The sequence below is a fragment of the Erythrolamprus reginae genome, chromosome 5 (genome assembly GCF_031021105.1).
Source record: "Erythrolamprus reginae isolate rEryReg1 chromosome 5, rEryReg1.hap1, whole genome shotgun sequence".
NCBI classification, from domain to species: domain Eukaryota; kingdom Metazoa; phylum Chordata; class Lepidosauria; order Squamata; family Dipsadidae; genus Erythrolamprus; species Erythrolamprus reginae.
This window is the reverse complement of record NC_091954.1, coordinates 68,651,270-68,672,444: the sequence shown is the minus strand read 5'-3', so window position 1 is coordinate 68,672,444 and position 21,175 is coordinate 68,651,270. Positions and strand designations below refer to the sequence as shown.

The following is a 21,175-nucleotide window of genomic DNA, read 5'->3' as shown; positions in this document are numbered from 1 at the left end:
TACTGAGATTTGATCTGCCTAACAGCTGGTGATTAGCAGAAGTAGTTTGCTGTACAGTGTTCCCTCGCTTTTCGCGGGGGATGCGTTCCGAGACCACCCGCGAAAGTCGAATTTCCGCGAAGTAGAGATGCGGAAGTAAAAACACTATTTTTGGCTATGAACAGTATCACAAGCTTTCCCTTAACACTTTAAACCCCTAAATTGCAATTTTCCATTCCCTTAGCAACCATTCAGATTATTACACACCATGTTTATTTATTAAAGTTTATTTAAAAAAATATTTATTAAAGGCAGACGAAAGTTTGGCGATGACATATGATGTCATCGGATGGGAAAAACCGTGGTATAGGGAAAAAACCATTGAAGTATTTTTTAATTAATATTTTTGAAAAACTGTGGTATAGACTTTTCGTGAAGTTTGAACCCGTGAAAATCGAGGGAACAGTGTACTACACTCTAACCACTGCACCACTGAGGCTATAGATAGATAGATGGATGGATGGATGGATGGATGGATGGATGGATGGATGGATGGATAGATAGATAGATAGATAGATAGATAGATAGATGATAGATAGATAATAGCTGTGTTAAATATTGCCTCGTATACCAAAACATTCCAAGCCATTTGATGATAAAAACATAATCAATGAATACATTAGATGATATTGAACAGTATAATAACAATATTCAATAAAACATACTCTTGTATAAGATCAGGAAGTGAAAAAGAACATTTAAAAATATTTAACTTTGATATCAGGCCTTGGTGGAGTTTTCAAGAGGTGCCAAGTTTTCAAACTTTTTCAGAATCAATGTTTTTAAGGTGGGGAAGGATTTCTGATGAAAAACAAAGCTCTAGTGATAGAAAATTGGTTGCGTTCAAGTGAACCCTTTCTCCCTTACTGTTTTATTGAGTCATTTTGGATCCTTAAAGTTCTGTGGAACATAATTTAATCAACACTAGTCTGGTGGCTGCTTCCTGAATTTGGGGGATGAGCATTCCAAAGTTTGGACAACCCTGCCCTTGTAGGGTGATCTTCAGTAACCAACCATAATGGAAAAAGCATTTAATCGAAGTCTTAGTCCTAAGATAAGATATTAAAACCAAATATTTGAATCCTTGCAGATGCTTCATACAGCTAGGGGTGCTCTGGGCACAAGCAGGTTCCCCATTCCCATGGGATTGAGATTGGGCAGCATATAATAGAATTCTTTATTAGCCAAGTGTGATTGGACACACAAGGAATTTGTCTTTGGTACATATTTATTTATCTATCTATCTATCTATCTATCTATCTATCTATCTATCTATCTATCTATCTATCTATCTATCTATCAGATTTGTATGCTGCCCCTCTCCGCAGACTCCGGGCAGCTCACAGCAACAATAGTACAATGTAAACAAATCTAATATTTAAGTTAATTTAAAACCCCAATTTAGAAACCAATCATACATACTAACATACCATGCATAAATTTTATAAGCCTAGGGGGAGGGAAAGTCTCAATTTCCCCCTGCCTGATGACAGAGGTGGGTTTTAAGGAGCTTACAAAAGGCAAGGAGGGTGGGGACAACTCTGATATCTGGGGGGGAGTTGGTTTCAAAGGGTCGGGGCCGCCACAGAGAAGGCTCTTCCCCTGGGTCCCACCAAACGACATTGTTTAGTTGACAGGACCCGGAGAAGGCCAACTCTGTGGGACCTAACTGGTCGCTGGGATATGCTCTCAGTGTACATAAAAGAAGATATACATTTGTCAAGAATCATGAGGTACAACACTTAATGATTGCCATAGGGGTCATATAAGCAATGAAGAAACAATATTAATAGAAATCTTAAGGATACAAGCAACAAGTTACAGTCATACAGTCATTAGTGGGAGGAAATAGGTGATAGGAATGATGAGAAAAAAACTAGTAGTAATAGTAGTGCAGACTTAGTAAATAGTTTGACAGTGTTGAGGGAATTATTTGTTTAGAAGAGGGGGAAAAAACTATTGTCTTGGTGTGCAGTGCTCTGTAGTGGGGTTTTGAGAGGAGGAGTTGAAACAGTTTATGTCTAGGATGCGAGGGGTCAGCAAATTTTCACAGCCCTCTTTTTGACTCATGCAGTATACAGGTCCTCAATGGAAGGCAGATTGGCAGCAACTGTTTTTTCTGCATAAATCAAATCAAATTAAATTAAATTAACTCCTTCCTTGCATTCTGTGACTTTCTAGGTCAAGAGCAAGGATGGTCCTACACAAATTGTATTATAGTTATCTCAACTTGAACTTATTTGATACACAAACCTGAACTTGTCTTTTCGGTGTTGTGGTCTTAATAGTCATGTCTATGGAGAGGGCTGATTCATTGCGTCTCATAAAGAGGCAAAATACGTAGTCTCAAGATCTCTTATGGCTGTGATTTTTTTGTGTTTCTAAATATAGCTATTGAATTCCTCTGCAATTTTTCATACATATCAGCAGCTGTTTTATTGGATGAAGTTATCTCCTAAAGTTGTTGAGGTTGGAAGTATTTATTTGATGCAGAAAATCATAAGGAAGGATTTCTTATGTCTGGTGAGGTCCCACAGAGTTGGTCTCCAATGTCAGCTGGCAAGGCCTAGGGGAAGAGCCTTCTCTGTGGGGGGCCCGGCCCCCTGGAATCAGCTCCCCCTGGAGATCCGCATTGTCCCGACCCTCCTTGTCTTCTGAAAGATTTTAAAAACACACCTTTGCTGCCAGGCCTGGGGACATTAGACCTTCCCGCTGACCCACTAATGCCGTTAATGTGATTATTGAATGAATGCAAATGAATGTTTTAAAGTTAGAATTTTTAAGAATCTTTTTAGTATATTAACTGGATAAACTGTATTGTTATGTTTTTGGTATAAGTTGAGAGCCTCCCCAAGTCCATGGAGAGGGGCGGCATACAAGTCCAATTAAATAAATAAATAAAATAAATACATTTGTTTTATATACTGCATGCTGCAGCTGGGGTCATAGTTGAAAGACAACTGGTAGCATTGTTCTCCATCTATCAGCAGTATAAAAGCTGGGAATTGCCCAGGCAGCATTTCTGAAAAAGGCAAGCTTCACATTGTTGCCATGTCGAAACCCATGCCTGATAATAAAGCAATGCCATCAAAACAGCATATTGTTCTCTGCAGCCTCTCATTTAAACTTACTTCATCCTGTTTTGTGGGTTTTGATACACACTTGTATCAATACACATCCAGTTATTTCTTTTTAAGAACTACACAGCCAGATCCGAATGTGCAAATGGACACTTTTCAGGCACACGGCGACATGTTTATCTCCTGGTTGGAAGTGGGGAACATAGAACTTATTTATGGTCTGGCAGTGTTTTTCAACCAGTGTGCTGTGGCACACTACTGTGCCGTGAGACATGGTCAGGTGTGCCGTGGGGAAGTTAAACATGGGTCCCCAAACTATGGCCTACATGCCAGATACAGCGTGTGGAGGCCATTTATCCGGCCCACCGCCAGCCGCCTCCATCTGAACATAAACATTCCCCTCATAATCCCTCCAGCTATCAGCGACAGGAAGAGTGGAAGCACAGGAAACACTCCCTGACCAATCACCTTCTAGGATTCATCCCGACCACTAGCGATGAACCAATAGCAGGCCGCCTCTCATCCACACCCAGGAAGGTCCCCACTCAGGCTGCCGCACACTTGTCATTGTATGGCCGCGGCGAGTAGTTGAACCTGCTACTCCTACCCATGGTCCCGATTTCTAATCCTGGTCAGGACCGGAGGTAAATGTTGCCACCACTAGAGGAAACCTCAGCCTCAGCTGGTTATGGCTATCCTTATGGTGTATATAGATATTTGACCTTTTTCTTTTTATAAGAGGCCCCCGCAGAGGGTGATATACAATGCATCACAATGTGTTAGAGTGTCATTTTGTGTCATTTTGGTTGGTGGTGTGCCTCAGGATTTTGTAAATGTAAAAAATGTGCCACGCCTTTAAAAAGGTTGAAAATCACTGGTCTAAGGCAGGAGTCTCCAACCTTGGCAACTTTAAGACTTGTGGACTTCAATTCCCAGAGTTCCTCAGCCAGCTTTGCTGGCTGAGGAACTCTGGGAGTTGAAGTCCAAAAGTCTTAAAGTTGCCAAGGTTGGAGACCTGCTTTCTCCGTCTTGGTTTCTAATGATAAAAGCATAGAACTGTGAGATACTCCCACGTAAGTCTCATGACATACAGCAAAGGCACACAGCCTGTATCTTGCATTCATACAGCCCATAACACTCTCGCCCCCCCCTTTTTAAAAAAAGGCTCTTTGGAGACCCTCTGCTCAAAATTGGTGATGTGCTTTCCTGCCTCAGAGGAAAATATATACACAAAAATTGTAAGATCCAGAAAGCAGTGAAAGATCTCTCCCCTCAAAAAATAAAATAAAATAAAAATCCCCCAATCTCTCACCCCAGGAAAAATAACCCTGGAAACCCACTCGTGCAGTGTAGCCTATTAATACCAAAACATTGTCCATTCCCACTTTTTCTGTATTTAAATGAAGAAGTTACAATGACTAGGATAAAGCTGAGGGACCACCAACTTTCCAGAAGCATCAGGACAAAGCTTTTTCATACTATAGTAAAACTCTTCCTATTAGTGGAATAAATGTTATAATTCCAACCCAGTTAGTTAAAGGGATAAGAACAAAATTATTGGAAAGGGAGAAAAAAAATTGACAGCCAGATCAGGGGTTTTTTCTTCTTCTTTGTGTCTGTTCTTCCCAATACACAATTCTGTGCGTCAAGGAAGTTCTAAACTTCTGTGCTCCTTTGCCCTTCTTTCCTGCATGTCATCTGTTTCCTTCCTAAAAGCTCTGTGATTTTTGAATTTGGGGAAATGTCTATTGAGCTGCAGCTCACAGTAAAAAAAAAAAACCCCAACACAATACCCGACTGTATGAACATTTGGAAATTTCTCACATATTAAACATATGGACAGTCACTAGAATTGTTCATTCTCCACATATATTGTGCTAGAACAGAGGTAGCCCTGTTAACCTTCTGAGTAAGCTCATAAATAACATTAAGCAGTGGTTTTTAACCCATGGTTTATTGAATTGGGTGAGTGTGTAAGTACATTAAACATGCTAAGCCATAAGCCACAATTCACAAATTATTAATGGTTTGGCTTTATAAAATATTGTGTTCATTAGAAGTATATTTTACCATTAAGTATATAAAAGATATATTTTACTTATTGGTACATATATTAGCAGCAGCTAGGATAGCCTTTGCGCAAAAATGGAAAGATACTGAGATTCCAAAAGAAACAGATACTGTATTCTTAAAAAAGTTTTAGAATGTGCCAAACTTGATAGGATGACGAGACGTTTAAATAACCAAGAAGAATCAGAATTTTATGACATTTGGCAGAAGGTATATACTTGGTGGGAAACAAAGAAAAAGAAATAAGTGGGCTGTTGTATTACTTTGAATATTTGAATTTAGTAGTTAATTGTATTAGTTGGTGATTATTCACAATATAAATGTAAACTCTTCCTTCTTCTCTTAAAAATTTCGATATAGATTTTCATAAACTTTTATATGCGTTTATACCCTGTTTCCCCGAAAATAAGACGTACCCCGAAAGTAAGGCATGTCAGAGGTTTTGCAGAATTTGCTAATATAAGGCACCCCCCCGAAAATAAGGCATAGTCAAGTTTACATACGGTACAGTGGAAAAACATACGGTACCATTCAAAGCTGTTCATAGCGGTACCGTAATAATGTGGCATCCCCTGCTGGCCCCTTCTATCGCTTTGTACCATCCAGTACAGCAGACACAGTCTGCTGCTTTCTCACCAGTGCGTAGACTGTAGTTCCTCTGGTGGCCGGAAGCTGCAATAGCGGGAGTATACTGTTGTACCATATAAGTGCCGTCGTTTGTGTGGGTGGGTGCCATACTGACAGGTACCGTACCGTAATCAATGTACCGTACGGTACACTTTCTTTGGGGGTGTCAGCTTTTCTGCCTGTGAATTTGTCTTATTTGAGAAATATAAGGCACCCCCGAAAATAAGACATAGCACAACTTTTGGAGCAAAAATTAATATAAGACAGTGTCTTATTTTGGGGGAAACACGGTATTCACTACTTTAAAATTGATAATTTTGCATATTTCATAGATGATGTTAAATAACAAAAGGTTTCATTTTCTCTTTTATTGCAATGATGACTTCCACTTTGAGCGGAGCGACTGTAGCTCCACTAAATGTTGTATGTCATGTTTGTTATGTTTGTTTTTGAAAATTAATAAAATATTTTTAAAAAAGAAGAAGTATATTTTTAAAAAAATTATTTGAAGAAATGCCTTCCATGGGAGTAAGCCAGAGAAAGGCATGTGAAATAAATGAGCCTCTTTACAATGGCTTTACCCTTAGACTGGTTGCTAATGAGAGAGGCAGACCTTCAGATAGGCAGAACACAATCCTTTGGGGGGAAACAGTATGAAGTGAATTACACTACAGCATAGTGCAAGGTAAGAATCCAGTAACTATCTACTTGGGTTACTCTGTATGCATATCATACTCACTTTTCAATACAAAGGCTTCTGTTGTTCCAAGCCTTTAAATTATGCCTGAACCTTTCCTAACAATAGGAAATCCTAATATTGCTGTGATTTCTGGAGCTCCCTTGATACTAGGTTTCTTTAATCCAGTGGTTCTCAACCTTTCTAATGTTGGGACACCTTAATACAGTTCCTCAAGTTGTGGTGATCCCCAAACCATAAGTCTAGCCCCAATTCTCCCAACCGAGCTTTAAGCTGATTGGCAGGAAGGTCAGAGGACACTCCCACTGTAAACGCCTGATTGGTCAGATGGTAGGCGCCAGAATAGAAGCGTTGGTGGGTTTGTTTGTTTGTTTATTGATTTGATTTGATTTGATTTGATTTGATTTGATTTGATTTGATTTGATTTGATTTGATTTGATTCGATTCGATTCGATTCGATTTGATTTGTATGCCGCCCCTCTCCGGAGACTCGGGGCGGCTAACAGCGACAATAAAACAGTGTACAATAGTAATTTGGTATTAGAAATGATTAAAAATCCATTAATATAAAAACCAAACATACATACATACATACCATGCATAGAATTGTAAAGGCCTAGGGAGAAAGAGGATCTCAATTCCCCCATGCCTGGCAGCAGAGGTGGGTTTTTAAGTTGTTTACGAAAGGCAAGGAGGGTGGGGGCAGTTCTAATCTCTGGGGGGAGTTGGTTCCAGAGGGCCGGGGCCGCCACAGAGAACGCTCTTCCCCTGGGTCCAGCCAAGCAACATTGCTTAGTTGACAGGACCTGGAGAAGATCCACTCTGTGGGACCTAACACCATGGGAAATTTGTCTTTTCCCATGGTCCTAGGTGACTCCTGTGAAATGCTCGTTGGATCCCCAAAGGAGTCCCGACCCCCAGGTTGAGAACCACTGCTCTAATAAGAAGCCTTTCAAGGGGTCCTGAATTTTATTTCGCTTCAGGGGTGTGGAATTGCATTCCCATAATCCTCAGCCATAGAGCCCACGGGTTTCAACTACAGATTGGTAGAGTTTGAATCTCAGGTTTATCTCATCCAAAACAGATATTCGAGCTCTTTTCCCTATCTCTGTTCTTGGATGCACATGACTTGATGTCAAGACTTCTATGAAATTCATCCAAGTTCAAAGAGAAACAGGAAAGGGCTAGAGGAACCGTTGATTGAAAATAATAATATCTGAAAGCAAACTAGGGAACAGAGAAGGTCAAGAGGCAGATGACATCAGGAGGAAGTAAAGCTGAAATAAGGCCAGAATAATAAAAAGCAATATCTTGTATGAAGACTTTTATGGAAAATAGGAGTGAGCAATTAATGGTTTGTGGGGAAAAACAGATGAAATATATTTATCTTTTATATATTTGACTTAGATGATGATGATAATAATAATAATAATAATAATAATAATAATAATAATAATAATAATTTATTGGATTTGTCTGCCGCCCCTCTCCGCAGACTCGGGGCAGCTAACAATAATAAACACAACATACACAATCCAATAATAAAAAACAACTAAAAAACCCCTATTATAAAACCAAACATACACACAAACATACCATGCATAACTTGTAATGGCCTAGGGGGAAGAGCTATCTCAATTCCCCCATGCCTGGCGGTATAAATGAGTCTTGAGTAGTTTACGAAAGACAGGGAGGGTGGGGGCAGTTCTAATCTCCAGGGAGAGTTGGTTCCAGAGGACCGGGGCCGCCACAGAGAAGGCTCTTCCCCTGGGGCCCGCCAAATGACATTGTTTGGTTGACGGGACCTGGAGAAGGCCAACTCTGTGGGACCTTATCGGTCCCTGGGATTCGTGCGGTAGCAGGCGGTTCCAGAGGTAATCTGGTCCAATGCCATGTAGGGCTTTAAAGGTCATGACCAACACTTTGAATTGTGACCGGAAACTGATCGGCAGCCAATGCAGGCCACATTCAAGATGCTGAATGGTATTTACTAATCTACTATAAATTCCTCATGCTGGTGTAGATCACATAGACTTGCAACACAGATGCTTTAGAAATGTAAAACTATAGACCCAATATGATAATGTTGTTCTTCAGCTATCAAGAAGATATGCTAAAATAAATTGTATGATTGGACTTGAGAGTGCCTAAAGAGCACTCCAGCTGGCAAGTAGTGCTGTCCTTATAGTTTTAAATTTAATGCAAGACAGTTAAAGGCAGCAATTGATGGATCCCTCTGCTGCATTTCCTTTCCTTCTTAACTTTACCTGCCATTAGGAAAAACAACTGTTGCTCTTAATTCAAGGTGGGTTGAATTTGAGCAACAGAGGGCAAGTGCCTGCCTGGGACGGAGGCTTTAACTGTTTTTCAAGTTGCTAAATGACTGGCTATCAGTACAGAGAATTTATGGATGGTTAACCTGCCCTTGGGCTGCAGTATTTCTCAACACAAAACTCTTATTCTTCTGAGCATTTAAACCCATGTACCAAAATACCCTGAAACCTTATTTGAAGAGTTTGAATATTAAGATTGTTGGGGGTAAGAGGAAAGAATATAAAGTTGGTTTATTTGACCAAAATTAATATATACAGGTATTTTTAATGGATAATTATATTATACAGGTATTTTTAATGGCTTTTTTATTTACCAGGACTGGGTAATGATGATATTTTATGCTCTTGTTTACTTACTATATTTCAAATTTAGCTGATTAAAATTAAAATAGTTATCTTGTTATTTCTGATCTTTTTTCTTGGTTTTTTACTGACTACATTTAGATGAAGAAATTTGTGAGATTTGTTTAACGATAGAAAATGAAATATAAATGTAAAACAAAGAAATAAAATCAGTCGTGGGTTCCCTTTTTTTTTTTTTTACTACCAATTCTGTGGGCATGGCTTGGTGGGCATGGCAGGGGAATGTAAAATCTTCATTCCCACCCCACTCCAGGGGAAAGTTACTGCAAAATCCCCATTTCCTCCCAATCAGCTGGGATTCAGGAGGCAGAGAATAGATGGGGACGGGGCCTGTCAAATTGGTATTTACCAGTTCTTCCAACTACTCAAAATTCCTGCAACTGGTTCTCCAGAATTGGTCAGAACCTGCTGAAACCCACTTCTGAATAAAATAGACTCATTAGATCAAATTTATAATATGAAGGTCATTATTTCGGGTAATTGATTAGATTTTTTTCCTGATTAGAATGGAAGATGAGGTTTTAAAAATCTTCTTTATAGAAAATGGGATGAGATTATTCATTCATTCATTCATTCATTCATTCATTCATTCATTTATTTATTTATTTATCCATCTATCAATCAATCAAAGTTATTGGCCACCCATCTTATCATAGTTTTACTTACAATATTAAAAATAGAACTACCGGTATATAAATAGAATGCTACAGAACAGTAAAAATACAAAATATAAAATATGATAGATAAAAGATGGGGAGAGGGGAATTGATGAGAGAGGAAGAGGCTGTTTATTTGTATTTTAAGAGGTGGTAATAGGTTGTTAAAGAAGTTTATAGTTTCTGGGAGAATAATGGGGACTTGTTTCTTTTCTTTTCTTTCTTTTTTGCACTTTTTTTTGTATTATCCGTATCATCCGCTTTAATAAAATTATTATAAAAAAATAAAAATAGTTAGCAAGGCATTGTTGCGCCATGATTAGTGCAATGTGGAAATACATCACAAAAGAGTAGCTGGCACAAGTCTTCACATGATTTCTGGAACGAGCTGATGTCTTTGCGTTTGTGCAACCTGTTACCTGCCTTTTTCAATTTGTAACATGTTGGCAGTGCTGCTCCTAATCTGGATTTTGTATCTCTTTATTGCAGATCCCAAAGATGGAGACAGGCTCCCTGGTGCGGGCTGTTTTTGATTTCTGCCCCAGCGTATCTGAGGAGCTGCCACTGTTTGTAGGGGATATCATTGAAACGCTGGCAGTCATAGATGAGTTCTGGCTCTATGGGAAGAAGGAAGGAGTCACAGGTACATCTGAAAGGTCTTTGGGTCAGTTCAGGAAGTTGGTTGTGTCAGAACCCAACTGGGCTTCTTTTGTTTTTCCTTGACAATACAGGGTTCCCTTGATTTCCGCGGGGGATGCGTTCCGAGACCTCCCGCGAAAGTCGAATTTCCGCAAAGTAGAGATGCGGAAGTAAATGCATCATTTTTGGCTATGGACAGTATCACAAGCCATCCCTTAACACTTTAAACCCCTAAATTACCATTTCACATTCCCTTAGCAACCATATACTCACCATTATTACTGGTACTCCCCATTGAATAAGACACTTAGTGATCCTGATATTTATAAACATAATTATTTATTAACAATATTTTTGTTGTTGTTATTTATTTGCAAAAATTATTAGTTTGGCGATGACATATGATGTCATTGGGTGGGAAAAACCGTGGTATAGGAAAAAAACCGCGAAGTATTTTTTAATTAATATTTTTTGAAAAACCGTGGTATAGGCTATTCGTGAAGTTCGAACCCGCAAAAATCGAGGGAACACTGTATTTCACTTCTCACCCAAGAAGATTACATGGTTCTGACTGGATGGTGGGGAATTAAAGGATTTATGTTCCTTGCAGTCAAGGGCAATCGTCAGTCCTTCTGTTTCTCATCATTCAGTCAGAACTGAAGAAGTTCTTGGATGAGAATGAAACATTTTCAACAACAACCAAAGTCCAGTTGCCTTTTTGACCTGGATCGACTGAGAATCTCCATAGACGGTTGGGGTAGAAGTGCTAGAGGAGTGGAACAAGTAAAGTGAAGTAAAGAAAAAGGAAATTTCATCGTAAATAAAGATTTTTAAACCCTTATTAAGCCTTTCTTTACTACTATTTACCAGTTGGAAGATCAATAACGCTTTGATGAAAGATTAGAAAAAAGATGTGATTGGATGCATCCCAACGTCCTTTCTGCCTCGTGGTTAGTGTTCTGGTCTGGCTGGCTGCTCCAAGAATACGATCTTTACAGGCTTGTAATTTTCAAAATAACACTTCTTTATTTACTTTCTTCCACATTGGAATTCATCGGTATACATCTCCGGCATGCAAAATGCATTCCAAACTCACAGGCAAAACCACAGGGTCATAAATTCTTTCTAAACGAACAGACTGTCGACTTCAAACCTCTCCTTATCTCTGTGTCAGGTTCACACTACTTAAAAACATGCCATATAAAGACTCACTTATCCGGAGAAATGTCAAAAGCATCCCTCTTGTCTATTTCACTTTGCAGAAAGCATCCATCTTTTCTGGTCAATTCCGGATGTCAGGCAATTAATTAATTAATTAACTTACACACTCAGAATAGCATTTCAAAACCTCTTTCCCCCAAGTTCGTCCTTTTTTTTCTATGACCTTCTAAATTTGGCAGCTAACCAAGAACTATTCTCTACACCTCCGTTATCTGAAGAAGTACTACTATTCATACTATTGTCCGATGAAATTTCTATTAAGTTCTCATCACCACTATCCTCTTAAATCAGGGTAATTGACAGCTTCTACATCATTATTATTATTATTACTATTATTATTATTATTATTACTATTACTATTATTATTATTATTATTATTTATTAGATTTGTATGCCGCCTCTCTCAGGGCGGCTAACAACAGTAATAAAAACAGTATATAACAATCCAATATTAAAAACCCTTATTATAAAACCAAACATACATACAGACATACCATGCATAAAAGTGTAAAGGCCTAGGGGGAAAGAGTATCTCAGTTCCCCCATGCCTAGCGGCAGAGGTGGGTTTTAAGAAGCTTACAAAAGGCAAGGAGGGTGGGGGCAATTCTAATCTCTGGGGGGAGTTGGTTCCAGAGGGCCAGGGCCACCACAGAGAAAGCTCTCCCCCTGGGTCCCGCCAAGCAACATTGTTTAGTTGACGGGACCCGGAGAAGACCTACTCTGTCAGACCTAACTGGTCACTAGGATTCGTGCAGCAGAAGGTGGTCCTTGAGATAATCTGGTCCGGTGCAATGAAGGGCTTTATAGGTGTTGGTGTAACATGGGCATATTTGGGAAAGCCCATGACTGCTCTCGCAGCTGCATTCTGCACGACCTGAAGTTTCCGGACACTTTTCAAAGGTAGCCCCATGTAGAGAGCATTACAGTAGTCGAGCCTCGAGTCTTTGTCATCCTCTTAATCTGACATTTCAAAAGGCTGACAGGGAACGCTCACAACAGTTAGTGGTAACTTTTCCTGTGTTTTTGGAATTGGAATTGAACTTCTAGTCAAGGAAACCATCATTTTCTGCCTTTAAAAGTGTCACATGGTAAACCTCTGCAACCAGCAATGTAGCACAGGCCCATTCTGGTATGCCTGTAAACTATGCTGCACAATTTATGCTGACATAAAAGTCTTTTTGGTTCCAGGACAAGAGGAAAATTCAGCACATGACTATATGGATGAGACCATGGTCTCCATGGAGCTGTTCAGGAGACATTTTATCCCCTTCCTCCCCCTTTTTTGAAGGGACATTTTGGTTTCTTTATCTAATACTTTTTGGTATTTCTGTAAACATTTAGGCTCCCACACACTTCCTGACACCTGTCTGTTGTACTGTTTGGACTAGCAATTAGAGAAACGAGATAGTTATTAATATATCAGAAGCTTGCTTCTCTTTTTCTTTTTATAATTCTTTATTTCCTTAACCAGTCAAATGGAATATAATTCTCAATATACTCAGTATATGCTAATAGAGTAGAAACATAGAAACATAGAAGACTGACGACAGAAAAAGACCTCATGGTCCATCTAGTCTGCCCTTATACTATTTCCTGTATTTTATCTTACAATGGATATATGTTTATCTCAGGCATGTTTAAATTCAGTTACTGTGGATTTACCAACCACGTCTGCTGGAAGTTTTTTCCAAGGATCTACTACTCTTTCAATAAAATAATATTTTCTCATGTTGCTTTTGATCTTTTCCCCAACTAACTTCAGATTGTGTCCCCTAGTTCTTGTGTTCACTTTCCTATTAAAAACACTTCCCTCCTGAACCTTATTTAACCCTTTAACATATTTAAATGTTTCGATCATGTCCCCCCTTTTCCTTCGGTCCTCCAGACTATACAGATTGAGTTCATTAAGTCTTTCCTGATAGGTTTTATGCTTAAGACCTTCCACCATTCTTGTAGCCCGTCTTTGGACCCGTTCAATTATGACAAAGTTAGAAGGGACCTTGGAGGTCTTTTAGCCCAACCCCCTGCTTAGACAAGAAATCCTACATCACTTCAGACAAATGGTTATCCAAATTCTTCTTTAAAACTTCCAGTGTTGGAACATTCACAACCTCTGAAAGCAAGTTGTTCCACTGATCAATTGTCCTGTCAAGAAATTTATCCTTAGTTCTAAGTTGCTTCTCTCCTTGATTAGTTTCCACGGGCATGGGTTTCTAGGAGTTTGCGAAAAGCAAGGAGGGTGGGGCCAGTCCTAATCTCCGGGAGGAGTTGATTCCAGAGGGCCGGGGCCACCACAGAAAAGGCTCTTCCCCTAGGCCCCGTCAGACGGCATTGCTTAGACCAGTGTTTTTCAACCAGTGTGCCGTGAGACATGGTCAGGTGTGCCGCGAAGCTCAGAGAGAGAAAGAAAGCAAGAGAGAGAAAGAGCGAGAGAGAGAGAGAAAGAAGAAGAGAGAGAAAAAAAGCAAGAGAGAGAGAAAGAGAACAAGAGAAAGAAAGAAAGAGAGAAAGAGAAAGAAAGAGAGAGAGAGAGGGAGGGAAGGAGAGAGAGAGAAAGACATAGAGGGAGGTGGGGAGGGAGAGAGAAAGAGAGCAAAAAAGAGAGGAAGGAAGGAAGAGAAAGAGGGAGAGAGAAATAGAGCGAAAGGGAGGAAGAGAGAGAATTTTTTTGTCCAAACTTTTTTTAGCGCCCCCCCTCAATGTGCCCCAGGGTTTAGAAAATGTAAAAAATGTGCCGCGGCTCAAAAAAGGTTGAAAATCACTGGCTTAGACGATGGGACCCGGAGAAGGCCCACTCTGTGGGACCTAATCGGTTGTGGGATTTGTGCGGCAGAAGGCGGTCCCAGAAATATTCTGTTCGATGCCATGAAGGGCTTTATAGGTCATAGGCTTGCTTGTTTTCTTGCAAATGTTTCACTACCCAATCTAGGTAATATCAGCAGTGTTAGTGAAATTACCTAGCTTGGGTAATGAAACATCTGCAAGAAACCATGCAAGCTCAGAGAGTACCAAATCCTTCTCATCTTTATTTGTAGTATATTCTGATGGGATATAGTAAAATATTTGACTTGCTCAGTTTAGCTTCTTTGTTAACATACCCTGCTGTTAACACCATGAAGTAGTGAGCATGTATACAGATTCAGGAACCACACTCATTAATTCATGCATACATTTTTACCTATACAGTGGTACCTCTACTTAAGAACGCCTCTACTTAAGAACTTTTCTAAATAAGAAATGGATGTTCAAGATTTTTTTGCCTCTTCTTACGAACCATTGTCTACTTAAGAATCCAAGCCCGTAAAAATTTCCCAGGAAATTTGAGAGCAGCACGAAGGCCCAGCCAGTTTCCTGCCATTCCCCCTGGGTTTCTCTCTGTGGCGCAGTGTATGGGAGGCAGCCTCACGCCGGGTGTATGGGATGCGCATGCTCCTCCTGACCGTCTCAGAGTCCCTCTTTTTTCTTTTTTTAAGCCTTAAAGTTTTGGATTTTTTTTATTCCCCTCACCTCACCTTCTTCCTTTGGCAGCGACTATCCTCCTCCTCTTCTTCCTCCTCTTCCTCCCACCCAAATTCCGAACTTTTATTTCTTTCCTAGTGGGTTTGCACGCATTATTTGCTTTTACATTGATCCCTATGGGAAAAATTGCTCCTACTTACAAACTTTTCTACTTAAGAACCTGGTCACAGAACAAATTAATTTCTTAAGTAGAGGTGCCACTGTATAAGAGTCCTTTTTCTTTTAATGTCAGTGTTCCTGTTAGGCTCTAAGAACCAAGAAACACAAGGAATTACTTCTGAATAGTTCCCTTTATTGTTCTTCATCTATAGACACAATCTTCCCAGATTGTACATTGTGATGCAAGCTTATTGTATTTGCATCGTGCAGTTACAATAAAAGAAGTTAGAACTGTCCTTGTGACACCACAAAAGATATTTTATTAATTTGATGAAATCACAGTTTGCTGCAGATGCCTTTGGCTTATTGCTTCCAAAAGATGGAAAACTCAAATTATGGAAATTAATCCTTAAATGCGGAGATAATCTTAAAATGGTAATATTGTATTGTTTTGATTTTTGATATGTAAGAATTGTTTTATTATAAAATTTAAATTATAAAAAATATTTACAAATAGATGGGTGTACAGGTATTTATGTTATGAAGCAGCAATTCACAATTATTGTTATTGTTCAGGAACGTAATACTGGAAAAGCAGGAAGAACAAAAATGTGTGGAACTTTCTGCCAACAATGATTATATCCCACTAGGGTGTGAGTATGCTGTTGTGCATATGTCTGAAAGAGAGAAAGAGAACAGATGACAAAAAAAGTTGAATACGTGTTTATTATTAAATTAAAATAGTAACATATGCACATCACAGTAATTTGCTGAAATAAACTGTGCCCATTAGAAGGCCATTTTGAAAAAGCTTTCTGATCTCAAGTAGCTGTATAGCAGCTATCTTTTGAGAACATAAGAAAGAAAACTTGAAACAACCAGGAGAGGGAGCCATTCCCAACTTTTTGCAATCATCGATTGCTCAATCTTGTAGTTCATCACAGAACCAAAAATTACATACCTTAAGTTTTCCACTAAGAGATAGGGAGAGTTAACCATCAACTGAACCACTTGATTTTGTTTGTTTGTTTACTTACTTACTTTTTATCTATCTATCTATCTATCTATCTATCTATCTATCTATCTATCTATCTATCTATCTATCTATCTATCTATCTACAGTAATATCTCGTCTTACGAACCTAATTGGTTCCCGGGGGAGGTTCGTAAATTGTTTCCCATAGGAAACAATGTAAAATAAATTAATCCGTGCAACGGGAAAAAAAAACACCGCAAAAAAACGCCGCCGCCCGGCTGTCACCTTTTAAAACAGCCGGGGGGCTTCCCAGCGTCCTCCTGAACCCGAACGCCAAAACCGAACTTCCGGGTTCGGCATTCAGGAGGCCGCTTAGAAGCCCCGCCACCTGGCTGTCGTCTTTTGAAACAGCCGGGGGGCTTCTCGGTGGCCTCCCGAACGCCGAACCCGGAAGTTCGGGTTTGGCATTCGAGTTCAGGAGGCCGCTGGGAAACCCCCCGGCTGTTTCAAAAGACGACAGCTGGGCGGCGGGGCTTCTCAGCTGCCTCCCGAACCCGAACTTTTGCCGAACTTCCGGGTTCGGCATTTGGGAGGCCGCCGAGAAGCCCCGCCGCCCGGCTGTCATCTTTTGAAACAGCTGGGGGGGGGGTTCTCAGCGGCCTCCCGAATGCCAAACCCGGAAGTTCGGGTTTGGCGTTCGGGTTCAGGAGGACGCTGACAAGCCCCCCGGCTGTTTCAAAAAGCGACAGCTGGGCAGCGGGGCTTCTCGGCAGTGGCGGCGGCGGGTTCGTAAGAAGAAAAAAGTTCGTATGAAGAGGCAAAAAATTTCTGAACCCCGGGTTCGTATCTCGGGTTGTTCGTAAGACGAGGGGTTCGTATCATGAGGTACCGCTGTATCTATCTATCTATCTATCTATCTATCTATCTATCTATCTATCTATCTATCTATCTATTTATATGCCGCCCTTCTCAAGGTGACATATGTTCCAGGACCTGTTTTTAAATGTACAGTATTAGAACTAAGACAATCATTAGAGATATTGACAAGTACAGCATTATAGTTCTTTCTGCCGCACGAATCCCAGCGGCCATTTAGGTCCCACAGAGTTGGCCTTCTCCGGGTCCCGTCGACTAAACAATGTTGTCTGGCGGGACCCAGGGGAAGAGCCTTCTCTGTGGCAGCCCCGACCCTCTGGAACCAACTCCCCCCGAAGATTAGAATTGCCCCCACCCTCTTTGCCTTTCGCAAACTGCTCAAAACCCACCTCTGCCGTCAGGCATGGGGGAATTGAGACATCTCCCCCAGGCCTATATAGTTTATGCATGGTATGTTTGTGTGCATGTTTTGCTTTTTAAATAAGGTGTTTTTTTAGAGTTTTTAAATATTAGATTTGTTATACATTGTTTTTATCATTGCTGTAAGCCACCCCGAGTCTACATTATTTATTAGATTTGTATGCCGCCCCTCTCCGAAGACTCGGAGCGGCTCACAACAACCATTTATGCCATAGTGAAGAATGAAATAGATGTCAGGAGACAGAATTATGACTATAATTTCCACTATTTAGATTTGTTTCCTCCTGTTCTATTGAAAATGCTCTTTACTTTTATCCATTTTAGGCCAATTCCCCAGCAGCTTTGTAGAGCTTGTGGATGTTCCAGTTATGAAGCAAGGAGAGAAACTGTTTGTCTGTATCAGCAACTTTACTTCCCAAGAGCCTGGCAGCTTGGCCCTGCAGAGAGGTATGGGCAATTTCAATGCATTCCATACTTGGGCGAAAGAGTTCCTTAAGATTCTGCTGTCCTGTAGATCTCTATCAGTTCATCAGAAGGGATGATCTTTGTGTGTCCTTTCTCCCTTACAATTCTAATCATAGCGGTCCAAGGTTTTCTGCCTCTGTACCTTGGTAGTCTTGCTTTGCGGAGAGGGGCGGCATATAAATCCAATAAATCTAATCTAATCTAATCTATATTTGGAACAGAAGTCTGATAATCTCTACAGTCGCTAGGATTGTTGCCATTTTCCACCATGTTTGGTCCAATGCAGTGATGGCGAATCTATGGCGTGGATTTCCAGAGAGCCTCCGGGCGGATGTGGGAGGGCATTTTTACCCTCCCCCTGCTCCAGGGAAGCCTTTGGAGCTTGGGGAGAGCGAAACATGAGCCTACTGGGCCCACCAGAAATTGGGAAACAGTCCATTTCCGACCTCCAGAGGGCATCCGGGCGGCAGGGGAAGCTGTTTTTGCCCTCCCCAGGCATTGAATTATGGGAGTGGGCACTCGTGCACGCTCACGCTCTTTTGGCACCCGAGGGAAAAAAGGTTCACCATCACTGGTCTAGTGGTTAAGGCTGTAAACTAGAAATTAGCAGACTGTGAGTTCTAGTCCTGCCTTAGGCACGAAAGCTGGCTGGGTGACTTTGGGCCTGTCACCCTCTCTCCTAGTCCAACCCACCACACAGATTTGTTGTTGTGGAGAAATAGGAAGAGGAGGGATTATTGGATTCGTTTGCCACCTTGAATTATTCATAAAAATAATAAAGGTGGAATGAATATAAATAAATAAGAGTAATCTTGGTGACTGGGTGCACCTGCAAGTCCATGTGCGATTTATTATTTTATTTTATTTTATTTTATTTTTTATTGATTTATTTATTTATTGATTGATTGATTTATTGATGTGTTTGTTTATTTATTGATTGATTGATTTGTTTGTTTATTTGTTTGTTTGTTTGTATGCCGCCCCTCTCCGTAGACTTGGGGCGGCTAACAACTGTAATAAACAGCATATAACAAATCTAATGTTTAAAATAATTTAAAAACCCTTATTTAAAACCAAACATACGCACAAACATACCATGCATAAATTGTATAGGCCTAGGGGGAAAAGAGTAGTTCAGTTCCCCCAAGCCTGACGACAGAGGTGGGTTTTAAGGAGCTTACAAAAGGCAAGGAGGGTGGGGGAAATTCTGATCTCCGGGAGGAGCTAGTTCCAGAGGGTCGGGGCCGCCACAGAGAAGGCTCTTCCCCTGGGTCCCACCAGACGACATTGTTTAGTTGACGGGACCTGAAGAAGACCGACTCTGTGAGACCTAACCGGTCGCTGGGATTCGTGCGGCAGAAGGCCCAGGTGCAGTAGCAGAATTGCGCTGGACTCCGCTAGCACTCAGAGCCACGGGGGCGAGCACACGTCACCGTTCCCACCTCTGCCCTGTGGTATCCCCTTGGCTATGTGAAATGCATTGGGCGTCAGTTTACTTCTGGGTCCTAACCAAGGTTAGTGTCCGGTTGATGTAGAAATTTGATGAATAAAATAAAAATGTCTTCCTTCTCCCTACAGGAGACCTGGTGATTTTGAATGATTCTATAGCATCTCCTTGGTTGAAAGGGCGGAGCAGCTGGGGAACTAGTGGCTTCTTCCCATCATCCTGTGTTCGAGAACTCAGCGTCTCAGGTTTTGATCCCCGATTCCTACACGGGGCCACACTGGAAATGCCATCCTACGCTCTGGGTCAGGCGCGAGCCCTGATGAGCCTTTCAGCCCAGATGGAGGAGGAACTTGATTTCCGGGAAGGGGACGTGATTATCCTTGTTGGAATTCCAGAACCCGGATGGTTTGAAGGGGAGATTCATGGTCGCCGAGGCATCTTCCCGGAGGGATTCGTGGAGCTCTTGGGTCCCCTAAAAACCAACCATAACCCAGAAGACCCAACTCCATCAGAGATTCCAAAGATAAATGGGATGAAAGATGCTACGTATCCCCAGGAAGAGGAGAAGCCGTGGAGCGATGAAGTGGCCTTGCCAGGACCGTATGGCATTGCCCTCTATCGGTTCCAAGCCCTGGAATCGGCAGAGCTAGACTTTGAGGTGGGGGAACGGATCCGAATTCTGGAAGTCCTGGAAGACGGCTGGCTGGAGGGTGAACTTCGAGGAAAACGTGGCATCTTTCCTCACCGGTTTGTGAAGTTGGAGGAGAACTTCCTACAGCCTAGAAAGCAATGGAAACCCGTATATTTGCCGAAGGGGGTGGATTCTGTCGTAGCCAGTCTTCACAAAGCAGGTTCCCCTGGCATCTCAAAGGAGCCTGGATGGAGTTCAGACTATGCTGAGGAAGAGACTAGCCAACGTCCTTTGATGCAAAGGAATTCTTTGGACTCTGGAGTAAAACAGAACCAAATATCAAATCACCATAAGGAAAGCTGCCTCGTCTCTGTCCCTTTAGAAGCGCCAGGAACGTCCTCCCTCGATTCTGATAAAACCGTCAATGGAGTTTCTTCCTTACCTCATTCTCCACTTCAGGTAAAAACCCCAAACTACGACCATTCGGATAAATCCGAGCCCATTCAAACCCCCAAAGCTTCATGGGAACGTTTGAAGGGCTGCAAGCGCTTAGAGCAGGACGGAGAGGCCGGTAGTCTGACCCGCCACACCCTTCTTGGTGAGGACTTAGTGGTTTGCACAGATGATCAGCAGCAGAAACACAAATCTCGTTCTTCTTCCACCTTCAGTAGAACTCAGGGGAGCTCGGACGTTTGGCCTACCTGTCCAGGTACTCAGAACGAACTCCCTCAAGGTATGCCCCAAGGTGAGATCTGCGGGGACCTTGACTCAAAACTGACGGAGCAGCTGGCTCAGTTTGAACAGAGCCTGACAAATCCTGCCGGCCAGGGTGGCTACGATGCTTTCGAGCAGGATAATGTCGCTCGGCATTTTTCCATTCTGGATTTCAACTGTGAGAGAGATATTGTATGTGGCACAGTAGAGAATGCGTCACAGAGAAGAAAGGTGCTACGGCCGCCCCCTCCTCGCCCTGGTGTTCCTGTCTCTGCCGCGCCGCATGTGCCAATACGGCTCAGC

General features: G+C 41.4%; 1 protein-coding gene across 1 annotated transcript in view; it reads left to right on the top strand.

Moving 5' to 3' along the window:
• The window catches only part of DNMBP (dynamin binding protein), a 96,034-nt gene that overhangs the window by 12,138 nt on the left and 62,721 nt on the right, over positions 1-21,175 (top strand). The window contains exons 2-4 of the mRNA XM_070752993.1: positions 10,355-10,508; positions 17,940-18,062; positions 19,659-21,175. The exon at positions 19,659-21,175 is cut by the window's right edge and continues 358 nt beyond it. Of these exons, the coding sequence (XP_070609094.1) occupies positions 10,364-10,508; positions 17,940-18,062; positions 19,659-21,175 (1,785 nt within the window). The 5' untranslated portion in view covers positions 10,355-10,363. The remainder of the gene's footprint in view (positions 1-10,354; positions 10,509-17,939; positions 18,063-19,658) is intronic.